Source organism: Clinocottus analis, unplaced genomic scaffold (genome assembly GCF_023055335.1).
Source record: "Clinocottus analis isolate CAN_PGR_092001 unplaced genomic scaffold, fCliAna1.0.p SCAF_3, whole genome shotgun sequence".
Lineage (NCBI taxonomy): Eukaryota > Metazoa > Chordata > Actinopteri > Perciformes > Cottidae > Clinocottus > Clinocottus analis.
Genome location: NW_027176042.1, coordinates 274,320 through 292,613, shown reverse-complemented (window position 1 = coordinate 292,613; position 18,294 = coordinate 274,320). Strand labels below are relative to the sequence as shown.

The 18,294-nt window shown below is 40.0% G+C and overlaps 1 protein-coding gene across 2 annotated transcripts; it reads right to left on the bottom strand.

Annotated features, from left to right (window-relative positions):
* Positions 1–354: 354 nt before the first annotated feature.
* On the bottom strand, positions 355–17,572 carry LOC137796817 (sortilin-like). Of its 2 annotated transcripts, none has more exons than XM_068594972.1 (20): positions 17,248–17,572; positions 12,343–12,405; positions 12,187–12,260; positions 11,983–12,085; positions 11,626–11,787; positions 11,181–11,254; positions 8,901–8,950; positions 8,696–8,823; positions 7,617–7,761; positions 7,249–7,404; positions 6,228–6,340; positions 5,545–5,647; positions 5,282–5,450; positions 5,004–5,188; positions 4,725–4,914; positions 4,389–4,505; positions 3,866–3,974; positions 2,521–2,633; positions 2,295–2,421; positions 355–2,212 (listed from the first exon to the last, which is right to left on the bottom strand). In XM_068594972.1, exons 1-20 carry the CDS (start codon positions 17,566–17,568, stop codon positions 2,198–2,200), a joined length of 2,517 nt encoding a protein of 838 aa, XP_068451073.1. In that variant the 5' UTR covers positions 17,569–17,572; the 3' UTR covers positions 355–2,197. The 2 variants fall into 2 exon arrangements, with proteins under 2 accessions (XP_068451073.1, XP_068451074.1); XM_068594973.1 differs by lacking the exon at positions 17,248–17,572 and adding an exon at positions 15,775–15,923 and having other exon boundaries at positions 357–2,212.
* Positions 17,573–18,294: the final 722 nt, after the last annotated feature.

The window sequence follows — 18,294 nt, the reverse complement described above, 5'->3', positions numbered from 1 at the left end:
TTACAACTTGTATACACCATTTTTAAACAGTGCCTTTATTGTAAGTGCTCCTAAAAATATATCTTACATATTTGCTAACACTATTAGTTAGTGATATAAATCAGTGTCCATTGCAACTATTTAAAAACTCCCTGTTCTTAATTTATAATTGTTTTCTCATTGCTTATTACATTGGTGTGTAATGAACAATAGTTCATAGTCGTGTAGTAACTTTAGGAAGGAGTGTCCTACCAGCAGTATATTGAACAGAAAAGACACTTTTCTACTCACATATTAATGTAATAATAATGCAACACTGTCAAAGATAACATCAACTTTTTACATTTTAGCATAGGCTGTATTTTGCATTAAACATACTTTACATGTATTTTATTGACTTGACTTTGAATCAAGTATTACTTTATTAATGACATTTTGCATTAACAAAATCCAAAACCGACTAAGCGAATGTAAGCAAGATTAGGTCAAAAATTAATGCAAACATTGTTACAACACGTTTTGTGCTATGGAATAGTTTAATTCAAAGATACTCATCTCTGATATTCTATCAAAAAAAGTAAAGAAAACAAGATGGAATGAAAAACGCATGGCATGAACACTTTACAAAAATTAGATATACAAGTAAGCACAAATGCAACTTTTTCACAGATCTGTAGATACAGTGCAAACATAAATCAATAAGTCTAGTATATAGCTTTGTTCTTTCTGACAGTTGTGTAAATAACAAAGTATCAAGCATATGAGTGTGCTTTCATATCTGACAAAGTCCAGCCAACAGTCCTTGAGAATATGCCTCTATATCAGGCCAGCTTATTACAATAGCTTATTCGCTGGGATATTACTCACTCTGCTGGAGAACACAAGCATCGGCCATAAGACCTGCACGTGTCAAAATGTACAGTTCCAATAGTTGCAGATAATAGAAATGGTAGCCAGCCAACATCTCATCTCAACAGTTCATATAAAACAATTAAAGGTCTACTGGAAAACAATATGCAACTCAATTAACTTGATAAAGTCCAGAATCGTTATGGGCACCAGACATATTAATCTAATGAATTAGTTATTTTGTTGCTCTGTAACATATGTGAGATTATCAAATTGGGATGCACCAATATATAAGACGACTAATAGTAGCTTTAAAAAGGCAGCATCAGTAAAATTCTAATATTTAGCCATACAAACAGCAGGTTGTGCATAGTCTCTAAAAACAGTTGATTATCTTGATGGTTACGCCTGCATGTGCATTAAGATTTTTAGACAACTCCATATTGGTATTGACGATATGGGGGAAAATTAGATTTCACCTCGACAATAAGAAAACTAGACAAAAGTGCTTTGGCAATCATTCAAGTCTTTAATTATTAGGTAATTATTATATCTGACCTACTTTTAAAAGTGGTGTGAATTCAAAATGTTATTTCTGTTATAAGCCCTAATAGCGTACTGAAAGTGTACATATGTAAAGTTCAGCACTTGATTAACTTTCTGGTCCATTTCTACAGGAAAAAGTATATACCGTGTACAATAAAATAGCTGCTGTTAAAATGAAAAGTGCCAACTTCTATATAACATGCGAGTAACCGGTAACTCGTAGTGAGTAGTCTAGTCCCGAAAAAGATATTAGTTTCTCATTTTTGTCACTGGTGAAGCTGACAAAATAAATGTTAAAATGGCCACCGTGCATAACAGGACTGTGTATTGTAAGAATTGTATTTCATTTACAGAGTACAAAAACTACTGTTGCTTGGATGTTCCTTAACTATTATTATATAAAACTTTCTTGAAGTGTCTATATCTAACCTCTCTATTGTGCTTCTGTAGTTCATCACAATATAAAAAGGCCACATCTTCTCAGGTCAGCATGAGAGGAAACACACAGAGCACGTATCCAGACTCAGTGTCTCTACAGGACTCTTTGTGACTGAAACAACAAAAGCTCTCCAGGGACCCCGGAGGCTTTCTTCTGTTCCTCGCCGGGTTTGTCCCCCTCTACCCTCTCCCCCCGAACCACTGGTTCGCCTTTTTTGCGGGAGACAACTGATAGAAGGAAACAATGAGAGTTGCTGTTAAGTCCTCCAGCCACCAGGGGGGGATAGCAAGAAGTAAGAAGCTGATGTTAAATGACGTGTGGGAGCGACAGGCATCATGGAAGACTGCGTGAAATGTAGACCCTTTGAGTGGAAGAAATGTCCTCTTATTCTAAAAGGTCCTGTGAAGAGACAAAACACAAATTAGTAAAAAAGAATCCCAAAGTTGACCTAAAATGGTGCCTTTTACAAAGTATTAGATACCTGATCAGAGTCTTCATTGTACTGTGATTTTCCTGCCTCCATGTATTGAGTGTCAATGTCATCGACTCCCTCGATTTTATCAGCCTCCGCATGTTCCCTCATAACAGAGTATCTGTGCACGAGGAACCTGATGACGACATGAGTGCAGATTAGAAACGAACAGAGTATTGAGAGCGTTTATTTGTCTGCATAAAGTGTGTGGAAAGGTGAAATGCAGTTGACTGACCGTCCTCCGCAGACATATTTCTTCACCAGCCAAACACCTGCGACAGCGCCAGTCAGAAGCATCGCGATGACAACCATGACTATAACAGCGGTGTTCGGCACCTTGTTCTCAACCTGTTGAGAGATACAGAAGCAGAAATGGATGAAAATGTGAAGAAATCCCAATGCAGAAAGCACAGGGTTCATACACATTTTGACCAATGGATTTCCATGACTTCAAACCAAATGTACATGAGCAAACACGTAGTGAAATCTGTGTGTAAACAGTAAAAAGTGATAAAATGTGGTATTTAAACTAACAATGAGGAGTCAAAGCATACAGTTTACCTTAAATGACTCAAATGAATGAGAGACAAGAGTTTGATTAAAAGAATAAACATTTACATAGACGCCTGTATGTATGCTGCTTATATTTTGAGCCTTTTTCTTTAAAAAGCATATTCATTATTTCAAACTCAGCGTAAATGAACGTATATTACACTTTTCCATGACTTTATGGATATTATTTTTTTCAATTACTTGCAGGCCTGGAAATAAAGATTTTAAAATTCCATGACTTTTCCAGGTTTTTCATGACTGTGAGAACCCTAAAAACCAACCTTTGAAAAAACACACTGCATCATTCACAGCAGATGAATTGACAAAGTACAGAGTAACTGAGATTACCTTGCTGAGAGCTGACAGTGTATCAGGAACCGTGTGACATTGCAGGTGTTCACACAATCCCAAGTGCACAAATAGAAGGTGGACACCCACAGGCGACTCACTCTGCCTGACCGCAGTGTAAAAATATATGCTTCACTGGCAATTCATCATTCCCATTTGTGAATAACTGTGTTTTGCACAACAGAAATGATTTGTTCAGGAGCCTGAGGATGCCAGAAAATAAAACACTAAAAGCAAATAAGCTCAATTCGATTGAGTTTGAACTTAAAGTTCTAACAATGAATGTGTTTCCATCCACTTGTTTGAATTTCAATCTAAGCATTAAATGGAAGCCCGTTCCTGCCACAAAAAATAAAAAGTCATAATTATGAGATAATAAAGTTTAAATTATGAGATAAAAAGTCATAATTATGAGATAAAAAGTCATCATTATTATACGTTTAACCATGTCACGTCTTCTTCAATGGATTTATGGCACCCGGTTGGAGAATTAGCGCCATCAACGGTTTATCTTGGTACAACCAACTCCTAATATTGGGATTATGTGGATGGAAACCTACATTTGCCCTTTCTTTTAGAGATTTGATAGAAATGCAGTTAATAATTTGGTTAGAAACAGGTGACAAATGTTTAACCGTGTAGCTACTCCCACTTAGTCTCATTCTCAGAGCAGAACTGACCAAAGAGTTTGGATTAAGGGCGTTGCTGGTGCACATCCTCCTCAGGTCCGTCTCCTTCCTGCCTGGATTAAAACCTCCTTCACACTGGTCTCCTGGAATCTTCCGGTAGCTTAAATGGTAGGAAAGACAAAACTCACTGAAAATGACACAGGTCCAACCTAAGATAAGATTGATACCACTAATGGAGGGAGATGGAAACATAATCACCTGTTTTATAAATGAAGTTCAAGTTTTTCACATTTGGTTTTGACCTTTTATCTTATCTTTTATATTTTCTTGTAAAATACACTAAAGACACCTTAGTAAGGACACATTCAACACTTTCTGTTTAATTAATAATCTGTTAGCTGGTGAGGTCACTATTTCTTACAGTGCCTGAATTATTGTTTGCTTGTGTGCTGTTCATATAATCCATAACCTGAGTCATTCTGTATACATTTTCTATATAAGTTTGAGTTTTTTTTGTAAACTAAAGTGAGGAATAGAGGACAGAGCAAAGATGTTTTTAAAAAGGCGTCCTCACCCGCTGGTCTGAAGCTGTTCGGTGGTCCCATTTAAGCAAAACTCCAGAGGATGACCCTTCATGTCCTCTTGCTCGATGCACTCTGAGCTGTTCTCTGTCCGGTGATATCCAAAGTCACTGTAAGACCAAACAAAAGCTCAGCTGGTATTACAGAGTTACAAATGTACAGAAAGAAACTGTATAAATCTGTTCTCTATATAGTCTCGTCGTTACACTAATTGCGGGATTAAAATATACTATTCACTGTTGGTCACCCGCCACTATCTTATCTTAAAAGCTTGATCCACTACAGCATATATATATATATATATATATATATATATATTTGTATTTTACCAGTGGTAATCGGCCATTGTACATGTACAAGGGGACAGCTTCTTGGAGCCGGCATATTCCCTCCCGTTCCAGCAGACAGAGTCTTTCCTCAGGCGTAAGAAGGTCTCTTTATAGCCCAGCACACAGCCATCATTGGATCCACTGGGGTCTGTAGAGTGAGCCAGCCACTGCACATAGTCCCCTTCAGTACCTTCACACACATAGACATAATATATTAATATATAGTAAGTCAAAGTGCGAGACACTTTCTGTTACAGCCACATTCTCTCACACACTCACAGTCTCTGGTGAGGAGGTTCCTGACGTCGACAGTGATCACCACCCATTTACTGAAGTCGCTCCTGTAGCCCCACAGGCTGACGTTCATGGAGCGGGAGCCAGGCTCGCTGTCCATACCGCTGAAGTGAAGCGGGTCGCTGGTGAAGTTATACGTGTGCCAGCACTGCCCCTCGTCTGTCGAAAACCTGACAATGTGAGAGGAAGAGGAAAGTAAGTGAACAGTAAAACTAACAAATCCTAGAATAACCACGTCATCGACTATACTCGGTTGTAGTCACTTGATCTGGTTGACCGGTGAGTTGGTGTGCTCCACGGCCACCAGCAGCCCTCCGGAGTCCAATATGGCGTAATGGTGGGGGCCCCTGAGGGCCAGCAGCCACGAGTAGCCTCCGTCGTCAGACACGTACACGTCAGGGGAGAGGGCGGACTCTGCATCTCCAACGCTACCTGAAGAAACAGAGGACGAATGCTGTTGTGAGGCATTTAAACATGCAGGGAAATGATTCAGAGTGAAGACATCTTGGTGAGTTTGTTTCTTTACCATGAGCCAGAATAAGGCCCGTAGCACTGGGTTGTGAGAGAGGCAGCATCGGGACGTTCATCTTCATGGTGGTGCTGTAGGAGGCGTGGATGTGAAGTCTGCACTGTAAAGACACAATAATTAAAGTAATGTTGGTGCCAGGTCGACACACTCAATGCATCTACATACACGTGCATATTCCAATAAACTGTGTATAACTGTGTATAAAAAGCACTGGGTTTTTTTTTTCAATGAAGATAACCTTAAATGAATCAGAAACACACTATATACATTGTTAATGTGGTAAAAGAGAACAATTGTGCAGTGATGTTAGCACAGCTAAAAACCCTAGAAAAAAAGAGAGTAAAAAACAACTTAAACATTAAAAAATCTTTAAAACCTTAACAATCCCTTTAAAGCCCCTTGAAAATCTTGTGCAGTGATGCTACACAGCTGAAAACAGCTCTGCTGGTGAGAGAAGCTATAAAACTGTTCTTTCTTTGAGCTTGTTGAGTATCTGCAGCATAACATTTGTGGGTTCATTAAACTCTCAAAATGGCCAGAAAAATAGAACTTTCATGTGAAACTCGCCGGTGTGTTCTTGTTATTAGAGTTGAAGGATATTCAATGAGAGACCTTGAGAAGAAACTGAACTTTGTCTGGGTGACCCTAAACTTTTGAACGGTCGTGTTTGTGTGTCTCACTCTGTTGGGCCTGTTGGTCGAGGTCTCGGTGTCACAGTGGCTGTTATGTGGTCTGCGCAGCGTCTGCCATTTTGCTCCTTGGTCAAAGGTGATTACTGTCTCCATTGCACCATCTGCAATCAATAACATGTATAAATACCATCAAGATCCATATCGGCAATTCAGCATTTATAGACCGCAGACAATAAAATACAAACTAACACTCCTTGTAACATCTTTTTAAAACATTTTTAAGCTGCTGTCTGAAATTTTTCTTGAAGGGTTAAAAATCTCAAGAGTCAAAAAGAAAACTGAATGTACAAGCAATCTGAAAATCAAAGATAGCAATAGTGGAAAGCAGTGTGGATGTTGTAGTTTATTGAATTCAAAGGTTTTCCGTTCGCAGCAGCTCACTCATGCGTCCATGCTAGAGTTTCACACATATACTGTACATTATTAAGAAGAAATAGTTTCTCAACCATTTCCCTCTTTGCAACTAATTACCATGTATCAATTCTATAGTTTATAAAACATACATGTGATGAGATATTCAGTGTGATATATTACCTGTCGCACAAGGGTCAAGTCCTAAGAAATATTTGTTTTATTTGATTCATATTGACCAAATAAATGAAGAAATCAATTCATGAACTGAACGGTTGCTGCTGTGACTTTATGTACATATTACACTTTATACACTTGTTTGTGCATTCTTGTGCAATACCTCTACTATATTTTCTGCCTTTTTTTAACCTTTTATTGTATTTAGGTTTGTAGGAGGACAGTAAAATAAGCTTCTCATTGCACAAGTAACTTTGTTATACGTGCACATATTAAAATATCTTGAGTCATAAATGTATGTAAGGTGTCCTATGATAATGAGTTGGCAGTACTGCTCGCCCAACTGCTTTTAGGAAAGAAAATGCAGTTCATATGTAATTTGTAATCACAAAAAAATCATAAGATTAAAAAAAAAAAGTCAAATAATAGCGAGAAGGTTCCCCTTGAATGTGTAATTACATATATAATGTAGTGCGCTGACCCTCTGTGAGGACGCTGGTCATGTAGACGCCTCTGAGGGAAGTCACGGCAGTGAAGTCGGTGTCGCTTCCTGTGGTCGTGTAAAGATGGCGTTCCAGAGACTTGGAGAACACGGCTCCTCTGTCGTCTGACACATAGATGGTTCCAACACCGGAGTCTGACACACACACACGCACACACACGCACACGCACACACACACACACACACACACACACACACACACTTACTTACTGAACCCCACAGAGAAACTTTTTGCAGCTTCAGTATCTTTTTCCATGCAACAGTTAGCATGAAGGTTATTTTGTATTATCTACATTATTGTTATTGGCATCATCATCATCCTCCTCCTCTTCCTCTCTGGTTCTAACCTCCAGGGTTGTCCACGTGCATGAAGATCATGTCCTGATTGGCTGTGAGGATGGAGTAGAACTGCTCGTGGTTGACCGTAGGGAGCTGAGCCATATTCCACACCTCGCCTCCGTCGACTGACACGTGGATCATACGCTCTGTACCCTAACACACACACACACACACACACACACACACACACACACACACACACACACACACACACACACACACACACACACACACACACACACACACACACACACACACACACACACACACACGTTGTGATAGCAGCTCCTTGATAGCTTTATAATTCAGAAATATATTAAGCCATGTAAAACAAAAGTGCCAGTGCACCCGAGTCAAAAGATTGAACTACACACTGCATGCACAAATATGATATGCCCAAATCCAAAAGCATATCAAATATATATGTCCTATTTACACCTATTTTTAACATGTGATCTGCATCTGGTTAAAGTATCTGGATGATGGCATATATGCCTGGAATAAATAAAGTTTTCATTATTTCAATTTTACCCGTGGATGAAGATCACATTGGTTCAGTGGGTCTGGTGTTCAACATGACTTGTCCCAAGTCAAGGAAAGCCATGAGACGGACAGGGGTCAATCATTTGTTAATCAGTCACTAGCTCCAGCAAGCAAACATTGGAACTTGCAGGAAAAGGGGAGTTGGGTGATACTGGAAAGAATTTCTTTGCATCAGAATGTAATCACATGCGTCGCTGGCTGAGACTTTATCCCAGTATGAGCCAAAACCAGCTCCACATGCGGTCTGGCTGAAGCGATCATGTTTTCTGATCAGGACGTATACTGCGTGCGTTCACACCATATGGTTGTTCTTATCCAGAGCATGTGAAAACACTAAAAAGAGTCAAGAATGTCTCAATATTACTTGTGATAAGTAAGAAAACATATTTTTGGGGGTGACCTGACCATTGGAGTTGAAACATTTCTCCAAAAATGTATGTATTGGTTTGATTTATGTCTCTCAAGAAACATACACACAAAGCCAAAGAGGCAAAAAATGTGCTTAGACATTCAAACACACACACACACACACATATATACGTACCGTGCCCGTCATGATGGAGGCAAATACGAAGCGACCTCCCAGCACAAAGGAGTAAACTCTTGTTGCGATGGTCTGAAAACTTCGACCGTAGTCGGCTGTCTTCCTTAACTCCAACATTCCTTTATCACCTAACAGAGAGAAAGTGGAGTCACTGGAAGTATCGCAGACTTTCAGGTGTGTAGGCGACGATAGCGTCTTCACTTACTGCATGATCCGTTGTAGTTTGTTGTAAAGTAGATGCTGTTTTTTGGACCCCTATATGTGAGAAAAAAAAAAAAAACGGTGAAGGAAGAATTCTGGGGAAAGGAACGTTTTTTTTTCTTTCCATCTGACAGTACATTCACTTTTGGGTCACATGTACCAACTTGAAGTCAATTACGTCTCCATGCTTCCTTGAGTTACCCCGTGTTTAACTGTACTGTACCGACAGTACCTCTAGTTATTTGTAAAGATAAAACTGATGAATATTGTGTTAATTGTAGTCTGTTTAAGAGTCACCACTTGTTGCTTTGTGCATGGTAATTAATAATACATTGTATATATCCACTACTGTTCAAAAGTTTGGGGTCACCCTGAGACATTTTCTGTTTCTTTGCAAGTTCTCACATTGAATATCCTTCATGTCTAAGAACAAGAACAGACTGGAGAGTTTCACATGAAAGTTCTCGTTTTCTGGCCATTTTGAGAGTTTGTTGAACCCACAAATGTGATGCCGCAGATCCTCAACTAGCTCAAAGGAAGAAAAGTTGTATAGCTTCTCTCCCCAGCAGAGCTGTTTTCAGCTGTGTGACATCACTGTACAAGGTAAAGGGTTTTCAAGGGTTTGTAAATGTTTTCAAAAGGTTTTAAGTTGTTTTTTAAAGGATTTTCAAGGGTTTTCTACTCGTCCATTAGTCTTCTGAGGCGATTATTAAACACAATGTACCATCAGAACACTGGAGTGATGCTGGAAATGAGCCTCTATACACCTATATGTAGATATTTCATTAAAAACCAGACGTTTCCACCTAGAATAGTCTTTTACCACATTAACAATGTATAGAGTGTATTTATGATGCCATTTAATGTTAAAAACATGGCTTTTCTTTGAAAATAAGGACATTTCTAAGTGAATAAATCAGTTCAAGTGTTGTATCATTATGCCTGATCGCACAGCTATAGTGTTTGTCAAATAACCTGGTATCAAGCAGTGAATGTTGAATATTTTACAGTTTCTTTTAATTGCTGTGAGAGCGAGACACACACTGACCCCTCCAAGCCCTTTCTGGCTTTGTTCGCTGCCAAAGGGGACAAAGGTATTCACGATGCAGAGATCCTGCCAGCTCAAGCACTGTGGGCTGAATAACAACGCTGCTGCTGACTCACGATTCAGTCCAACAGCAGCCTCAGCTCTCTCTCTCTCTCTCTCTCTCTCTCTCTCTCTCTCTCTCTCTCTCTCTCTCTCTCTCTCTCTCTCTCTCTCTCTCTCTCTCTCTCTCTCTCTCTCTCTCTCTCTCTCTCTCTCTCTCTCTCTCTCTCTCTTCTCTCTCTCTCTCTTTCTCTCTCTCTTTCTCTCTCTCCATCTCCCTCTCTCTCTCTACACAGTCAATTTAGGTCGGGGCCTAAATAACAGCTGTGGTCATGCAAAAGCGATCACAAAGTTCCCGCTAACAACCGCAGGCGCCGCAACCTCACATGAACTTTGGCGCCCGATTGAAACGAGAGTCAGAAGAGTGCAGCGAGTAAAACAGCTGGAATAACAAACAATAGACGAGAACACACAAACACACTCCTATTCTCCTACACCCCTTTTCAAGACTCAAGATGTTTTTACTGTCATACGCACAGAGAACAGACAGTTTATTCTATACAATAAAAAGCTTATTTTGCTCGGTCCTCCTAACACAGAATTACAATAACTTAAGGTAAAACATAAATAAGTAAAACAATAAGGCACAAAATATTAAATATATAACAGTATTGCACAAAAATATGCTAATAGTATTCCCATGTGACAAAATATACTAACAGTATTGCTATGATATGATAAAATATGCTAATAGTATTGCTATATGATAAATTGTGATGAAAAAACACTATGAATATTTCATACAAATAAAAGATATTACAGTATTGCAAAATATATGCTAATAGTATTGCCATGATAAATATGATAAAACATGATAATATTGCTTATTGTATCTTTATACACGATGCATTGATACAACATTGCTACAATGTTCAAATATGGTCATGACATGAAGTCACAGCAGCAGATTTTCTATCAGTCCCTCAAGTTTGACTTGATTTTTATTTATATATATATATATATATATATATATATATATATATATATATATATATATATATATATATATATATAAATAAAAATAAATAAATAGATGGCCCGATTATATATCGGGCCATCTGTTACATATTTACCTCCATATTCTCTGTTAATTTAAATTACACACACCTCACAGATGATTTAAGGGACATTACTCACCATCTGACCAAGCAAACACTGTCATGGATCTTCCTCCAGGTGGCGCCAAAGTCCTCAGACAGCCACAGGTCCAACTGATGGGAAAAGGCTCGGTCAGTAAAAAAGAAAAGTGTGGATAGAAGTATTAATTTATGCCTCATCAAGACAGTGAGCTATTGAGACAGATGTCCAGCTTTAAGAGAGGGAGCTTGGTCCAGTTCAGTTTACTTCATCCAATCTCAAAACTAGGAAGTGAGGTTTGGAGTCTGAAGATTAAAGATAGATAGATAGAAAACTTTCCTTATCCCCAGTGAGGAAACTCATTTGTCACCATAGACAACAGACGAGGTTCACAGTGCACAACAGACAAAAAAACACATAACAAGAACAAACACTAGGAAATGCCGTATGAAACAAGACAACAAGACACATAACCGACGTAGAGCGATGCTAATCTTGCTGCTACCGTGATGCTGAGCGTCAACAGTACGTTGCAGTCTCCGGGGTTGTACAGCATCTGAATGAGAGGCTCGAACGGCAGGTCGGTCGGGTCGAAGGTCATGCCGAAGTCCTGCGAGCGAAACAGTTTGAAGCCGCCGATTTCTGACACGTCCCCAGTGAGCATCACCTGAGAACAAACACACAGGGAGGAGCTTTCAGGAAAGATCAGTCATCTGCTTTGCGAGTATTTCATGTGTTATTATGGAGGCAACAGTACGTATTTTTGTACAGACCAACCACAAATCCTTCTGTAAGGTACAAGCTGGATGTGAAAGGCATCTTCAGCGTATACAAAAGTAAAGAATAACACACTTGGGCTCACCTTGCCGGAGTGGTCGGGACTGATGGCGATGCCAAACTCACTCTGGATGAAGGTGTGGTTGATCAGGTGCGTCACGTCTTTGAACGTCTTCCCATAGTCTTCACTGACACAGTGACAGAGTTGCTGTTAGACCCCCTCCGACCACGGCTATGACAAATAATGTACTGTGCTCAATTTATCAACCGCCAGCCAGGCGTGTCTCACCTCCTGTAGAGGTTGGACTGGCCGAAGCGCATCATGAACAGCGGCACCTGAAACGTCGTCAACACCAGCAGCACCTGGGGAAAAGGGAGCAGGGGTTACGCAACCGTCTCTCCATGTGTTCCCCCTTTTTTATTCAGTCATATATTTTTCACTCACCCCAGAGCCATCGCCCACCCAGGCCAGTGACAGGGAGCCCATGGTCCTCACTTTGAACGTGAACTGGAACAGAAGGAGGGGAAAAAGTGTTTCGGTAAAAAGCTAAATGTTTCCGGAATTAGATTGTTTAAAATATTTCTGAGACATTTTTTTGCATAATACTGTCGGAAAATCAACCGAGTAACACACACACACACACACACACACACACACACACACACACACACACACACACACACACACACACACACACACACACACACACACACACACACACACACACACACACACACACACACACGTTTGTTTCAGTCAAGAGGACAGAATGAATTGTTCTAATTGGTCAAAGTAACTCGGCCATTTGAATGCACTCTGCGTGTGTGACCTACATTCCGGCCTAAATGACAAAGCTCGGGTGGGAGAACAAAACAATTACCAATGTCCCGAGCACAGCAAGACACACACACGCACAAACCTTCATTTTCATTCTTACATACGTTAATACAAGCTAGTAAAAAGGGTTAAAATCGGAATTGAAATCGAAAAACAAAACCTCACAGTTACATAATACCTAATAATTAAGTCATATTATAATAGGTGAGGAGTAGAAACAACTCTTTTAGTTCAAAACGAGTGCAAACAAGATCCCATTCTATTCATTCAGAGTAACTTTTCAAGTGTTTGGTCATTTCAGCGACATATTTCGCCCCCGGAGGTTTCTCCCCTCTCTTCTGCTGGTGCTGGCAGGGCAGAGATGTTTACAAGGTGTAGTCCAGCCCCGGAGAGTCTGCATAGCGCTCTATAAAGCCACCGGAGACGGCCAGGTCTGGCTGCTGGAAACTCCTTGTAAATAGGTCCAAGTGGAAACTTGCCGGGCCGTTTCAAGTGTGTGAACACAACTTTCCACCTCTCCTCTACATAACTCTTTTCATCACAGCCTCGCTGCATCCAACTATTATTTCATCTCTCAAACAGTAAAGCGCTTGTCAGCTTCCTTGCAAGTCACCCATTCAATATGTTAAGCAGTTAAAAGATGTCAAGCACAACGTTTCCTGTACTTAACAACAGTCTCGAGCATGAAACCGCAGTGTTTTGGGCTTCAGATCTGTCGAGGAACATTGGTACCTGTCAGGTTTCCCACTTCCCAAATGTCTCTTCTTCACTTCTGTCCTTGAAGTACGAGGCAAATTAAAAACATCTTTCAAAACGAAAGCATTATTTGGTGATATGAATTCTAGGGCTGGGAACCGGTAACGCATTATAAATATGTTAACGTAGTAATCCATAAACGCCGACAATAATTTTATCACGCGTTAACGGCATGTTTTTTGTTTTTTTTTGCTTTGCCCAGCACTAGAATTAACTGTTTGTGTCATTGTCACACTTGAGATTTAAGGACTTGGATCAAAAGAAATCAAGTTGACTTCAGTGGTCGAGGAGAATATTTCTGCCCTCCTGTCCAAACATAAGCAAGTGTAGACTACAGAAAAAGAAAAAGCAGACCTCCAGAAACAAATTCACTGAGCCCCAGACGATCAACACTTAAATTCTAAAGCAGGTCCAATGAAAAGTCTGAGACGGCTGTGTCCAAGTAAAATCTGCCTTGTCCCCATAACTGGAGAAGAGTAAAAGGGAGTCAATGTGAAGCTGAAAAATCTGTCTGTCCTGTTCTGTGATGGGGAAAACAGACGAGTACAGAGAGACTGTGAAGAGGAGAAGAAGAAAAAGACACTTATTAGTCAGCGAAAAAAAAATAATCAAGAGCTAAGTCGGACTCGGCTGGACGGGGCCTCACAAACCAGACGTGACCTCATGCTGAGTCATGTTGAATTCAAGGGTTCACATCTGCTCTTAAAAGGCTCGTCTTTGCTGCTTCTGCACCACAACTCATGACACTCAATGTGTGTCAGTACATCGGACTGTCAGAGCAGCACAGCAATGATGTGCAAGTGTGTTTATCACACACATACACACGGTGTGAGCTCAGTGAAGTCCTCTCTCAGAGGTCAGACTCTGACACAATGAGCTCCTTGTTCTTCTGCTCGGGGTTTTTAACCTTTCTGCTTCGACCGCGTTTACACACATAAAACTTCAGAGGAGCAGGTCGAGCTCTCGGCTCTGATCTAAACACACGAGGCTGTGTCCACCGTTCCTCTGAGGCGGCGCTACGTTTTTGCGGGCGGAGACGAAAGCCGGGGTCGTATTAATGTCTATTTGTTTTTCATTGAAAGTTGTTTTAATTTCATTGTTTGTTTGTAGCCCTGCTAGCAGCACGGCTCTATGGATGGCAAAGATGTTCTTGTTCAGTGTTCACTGTTGCATGCATGCAATAATTATTTTGTATAACCTTGCATCTTGAACTTTGACCTGATCTTTAAACGTGTATCTGCTGGTGTACATGATTGTTGGCTTACATTCTGCAAAAATGCAACCGGATACAGTCGGACGTCCTGGTATTTTTGGCACACGGCACTTGACTAAATCATTTTTCTGGCTTACAAAACAGTTTGAGCAATAAAAAGCACAGCATGTGTTCGTTGCAAGTTATGAGCAAATGTTTGCACTAAACTGAGATGATAAACATAATCAGCATATTAGTATTGTCTCTGCGTGTTAGCATGTAGCTCAAAGCACGGGGTACAGCCTCACAGAACCGTTAGCACGGTGGTAGAAACTCAGCCTCGTTGGCCGTTTTATGATATTTTACAGACGAAACAATAAATAGATAAATCAAGAAAATAACCGGCTGTTCATTTTGGTTCAGCCCTGATTCAATCTATGTTGCCGCAGGGCAGAGAAAAGCAGCAAATTCTCCCGTTTCAGAAGCTGGATCCGGAATGTTTTTGTGCATTTTTGCTTGAAATACATAAATATTAGATTTTAAAATATTTGCTGTTGATTCACTTTCCTCACGCTAATCGGCTGTTAGCACTGTTGGAGTGAGGAATGGATGCAATTAAATGCAAACATAGATCAAACATGTACTTGGTATTTCTCCACCTTCAAAATTTCAAGTACAAGTCTCCCTTTGGATCTACAAGTGCTTCTCTAGTTTCTCTCTGGCTGTTTCTCTCTCTCTCTTTACCTTAACAAACCCGTACTTTCCATAACACACTTTCTCTCTTTATGTGAAACATCAACTCTGCTGATTTTCTTGGTGCTCCAAACTGTGGCTCAGTTATGTTCTCACTCAGATTTTTAAAGTTTTTTTACGTTCTTTTTTTTTTTACTCTACGTTCTTTTGTCCAGAGGGCATCGAGAACGGGTCGGAGTGAAGACAGAAAAAAAGAAAAGTAGGAGCAAACTAGATTGTAAACCAGACAGTCGGCTAAATAAATGAGACAAACCTTAGGCTGGCTGACAAAACACATCCTTGTAGTTTATCAGGGCCTAAAATAGAATATAAGAACCAGAGGAGTAGGTTTGACTCACTTGTCTGATCTGGCAATTTACACAGGAAAGTCAAAAATAAAGAGTATGCACGACTGATCGATCTAGAAGTGCAGCTCTGATAACAGAAAACCAAATCCCACGATGGCATTCAGATTAAATTCATCAAAAAAAAAAAAATATTTTGAAGGAGAAAAGCCCAGAGGAGACGGGAGGGGTCGGCTCTCAGTCTGCGCGCTGAATCGTTTTCATGCTCAAAAGGCTCAGCCCAGTGTCTGAACCACAGAAATGATGTAACTTCCACTTTGTCCATCCCTCACGCTTTCTCACACACACACACACACACACACACACACACACACACACACACACACACACACACACACACACACACACACACACACACACACACACACACACAGTCAGACCGTCCTGCTCTGAAGCTTTGGACCGAGCTGTTATTCTTGAACATTCCTCTGGACATCTGGGTTGTTCTTGTTGTGCTTCCTATTACAACATGTTCAGTGCTAAAGTAACAGAAGTTGTCCTTTGGTCTATTATAATGTGGGATTAGGCTTGAAAAGGAGAAAGAGTTCAAGATTGGAAGAAGAAAGAGAAGGCAAGAGGACATGGATGTGCTAGAAATGATCAACATACAGCACAACGAAATACATTGTGTAGGAGAATCTTCTTTTCACTGACCAGAATACTGACGACCTACATTTTTTCAAATTATTTAAAAAGAAAGAGAGTAACAATAGGCGGGAAAATAGGAAAATGAAACAGGAAATCAGGACATAATATCCAAATATTTTGACAATAGCAAAACTCAAAAAATCAAAAATGGCTGAATTGTTTCTTTCTTCTTCTAAGCAAAAATGGCAAATACTCATATTTTATTTTCACCACGTTATCACGGCCAAAAGAATACACATTAAGGATATTATCACCAGTTCAATGTAAATTATGAAGAATTATAAATACCAATATTGCGGTATTTAGTCTCTTTTCTGACTAATTAATACCAAAAATACAGGTGTAAGGATGTAGAGAAAGAGAATATTTCATAATACTGTGTATATAAACAGATTTAAGAGGTGCTGGATTATTTACAATATATTATCACGTGTGTATTAATAACATGACATCAATATGTATTTCTTCTTTGTCATATATTACAGTAAAGTGAATATATTTAGGTGTTGTAATGCTGATTGAAGTCAAGAGCAGGGCTGCAACACACTATGACAACGTGTTAGCATTTTAATTATCAGTTAATCTGCTTTACTGCAGTGTTTCCCACAGAGCTGCCGAATCACAACCAGCTCCACTCATGTTGTCACATTGGAAAAGCTCGCGTTAAGTCATCATTGTTTACAGTGTGGACATACTGAGCGGCTCCATGTGCCGAGACACCACAGACACATGGAAGTAGCTCGTGAGTTCCCTTTAACTCGTCTTGCCCACGCGGACTGTTTCGCCACAGGGAGTTAAACGTGTAAATAAGTGACTTACAGAGTGGGTGCTGTTGCGCAGGGTTGCCTCCACTGCAGGCAGAGCTGAACACGTCTGTTCATTCAGTCCTGCGCTTCGCCTCGAGAGCTCAGACTTCTCCAAACTTTGTCGCTCCTCATCACCGCCAAACTCCCGCTGCAGCCGCCTCCAGGTTGCTAATTTTTTTCCCGCGTGGAAGTTTGTGCCCAGCGCAGACGAAAGCAATCCGAGCGCCAGAATGGAAGATAAGGAGATCATGTTTAGAAGAAGACTGCCCCCAACTTTGGGCTCCGCGAAGAGGTTTTTCCGTCCCAGCAAGTTGGCTTCACATGACCCCCTCATCACCTAAAACATCTTCAATAACGGCCCATCCACCGCGGAAGAAGATTGGCCAGCACCAGAATAACCCGCGCTCTGATTGGACGGCAGGAGTCTTCCTCTCCCGCGACGTCCAGTGTTCTCTGGTGTTGTGCTGCCCCCTGGTGGAAATAGCGCGCAAAGACCAGCACACGGGTTTTTTTGTGTGTAGTTTATTCTTTGAATTTCAATTCCAAGACAAGTAAAACTATCCCACTGATGCTTTTCTATTTTATGTTCTTTCTTCTTTTTCTAATTGTACTATTTATCTGAAACTTTTTTTGACGTTATCTTGGTATTCAAGCCTTGAAACTGAGAAGAGGATGAGACAAAATATAACTGATCATACATAATATTGTTAGTGATCTAAATGGAATGAAATATTGTCATTCTTTTTTGCACTGGAGTCAGTATCACTTATTATACGTGTAATACTTATTACTCCATTATCCATATCCATCTAAAATTGTAGCCAATGTTTCTTGTTGTAATCTTTGACTCAACCTCTGGCACAATAATTTCAATGGGATTAATAAAGTTCTATCTCATACTATCATTCACTTGATTTTATGAATACAAAATTCATCTAGTTAACTTTTGTATTGCAAATTTAATAGAAATCGAAGGAGTTATTGAAATAAATTAGGGAAATTAAACCAACTAATTTGTTGTATAAGAAAAAGCCCAATGGCAAACTGGATATAAATACTT

Coding starts and splice junctions, on each gene's coding strand:
- LOC137796817 (XM_068594972.1), bottom strand. CDS start 17,568: ATGAGGGGGTCATGTGAAGCCAACTTGCTGGGACGGAAAAACCTCTTC. Junction 5,451..5,544: donor GGGCCTTATTCTGGCTCATG/GTAAAGAAACAA, acceptor CTGTTTCTTCAG/GTAGCGTTGGAGATGCAGAG. Junction 5,189..5,281: donor TCACCGGTCAACCAGATCAA/GTGACTACAACC, acceptor TCACATTGTCAG/GTTTTCGACAGACGAGGGGC.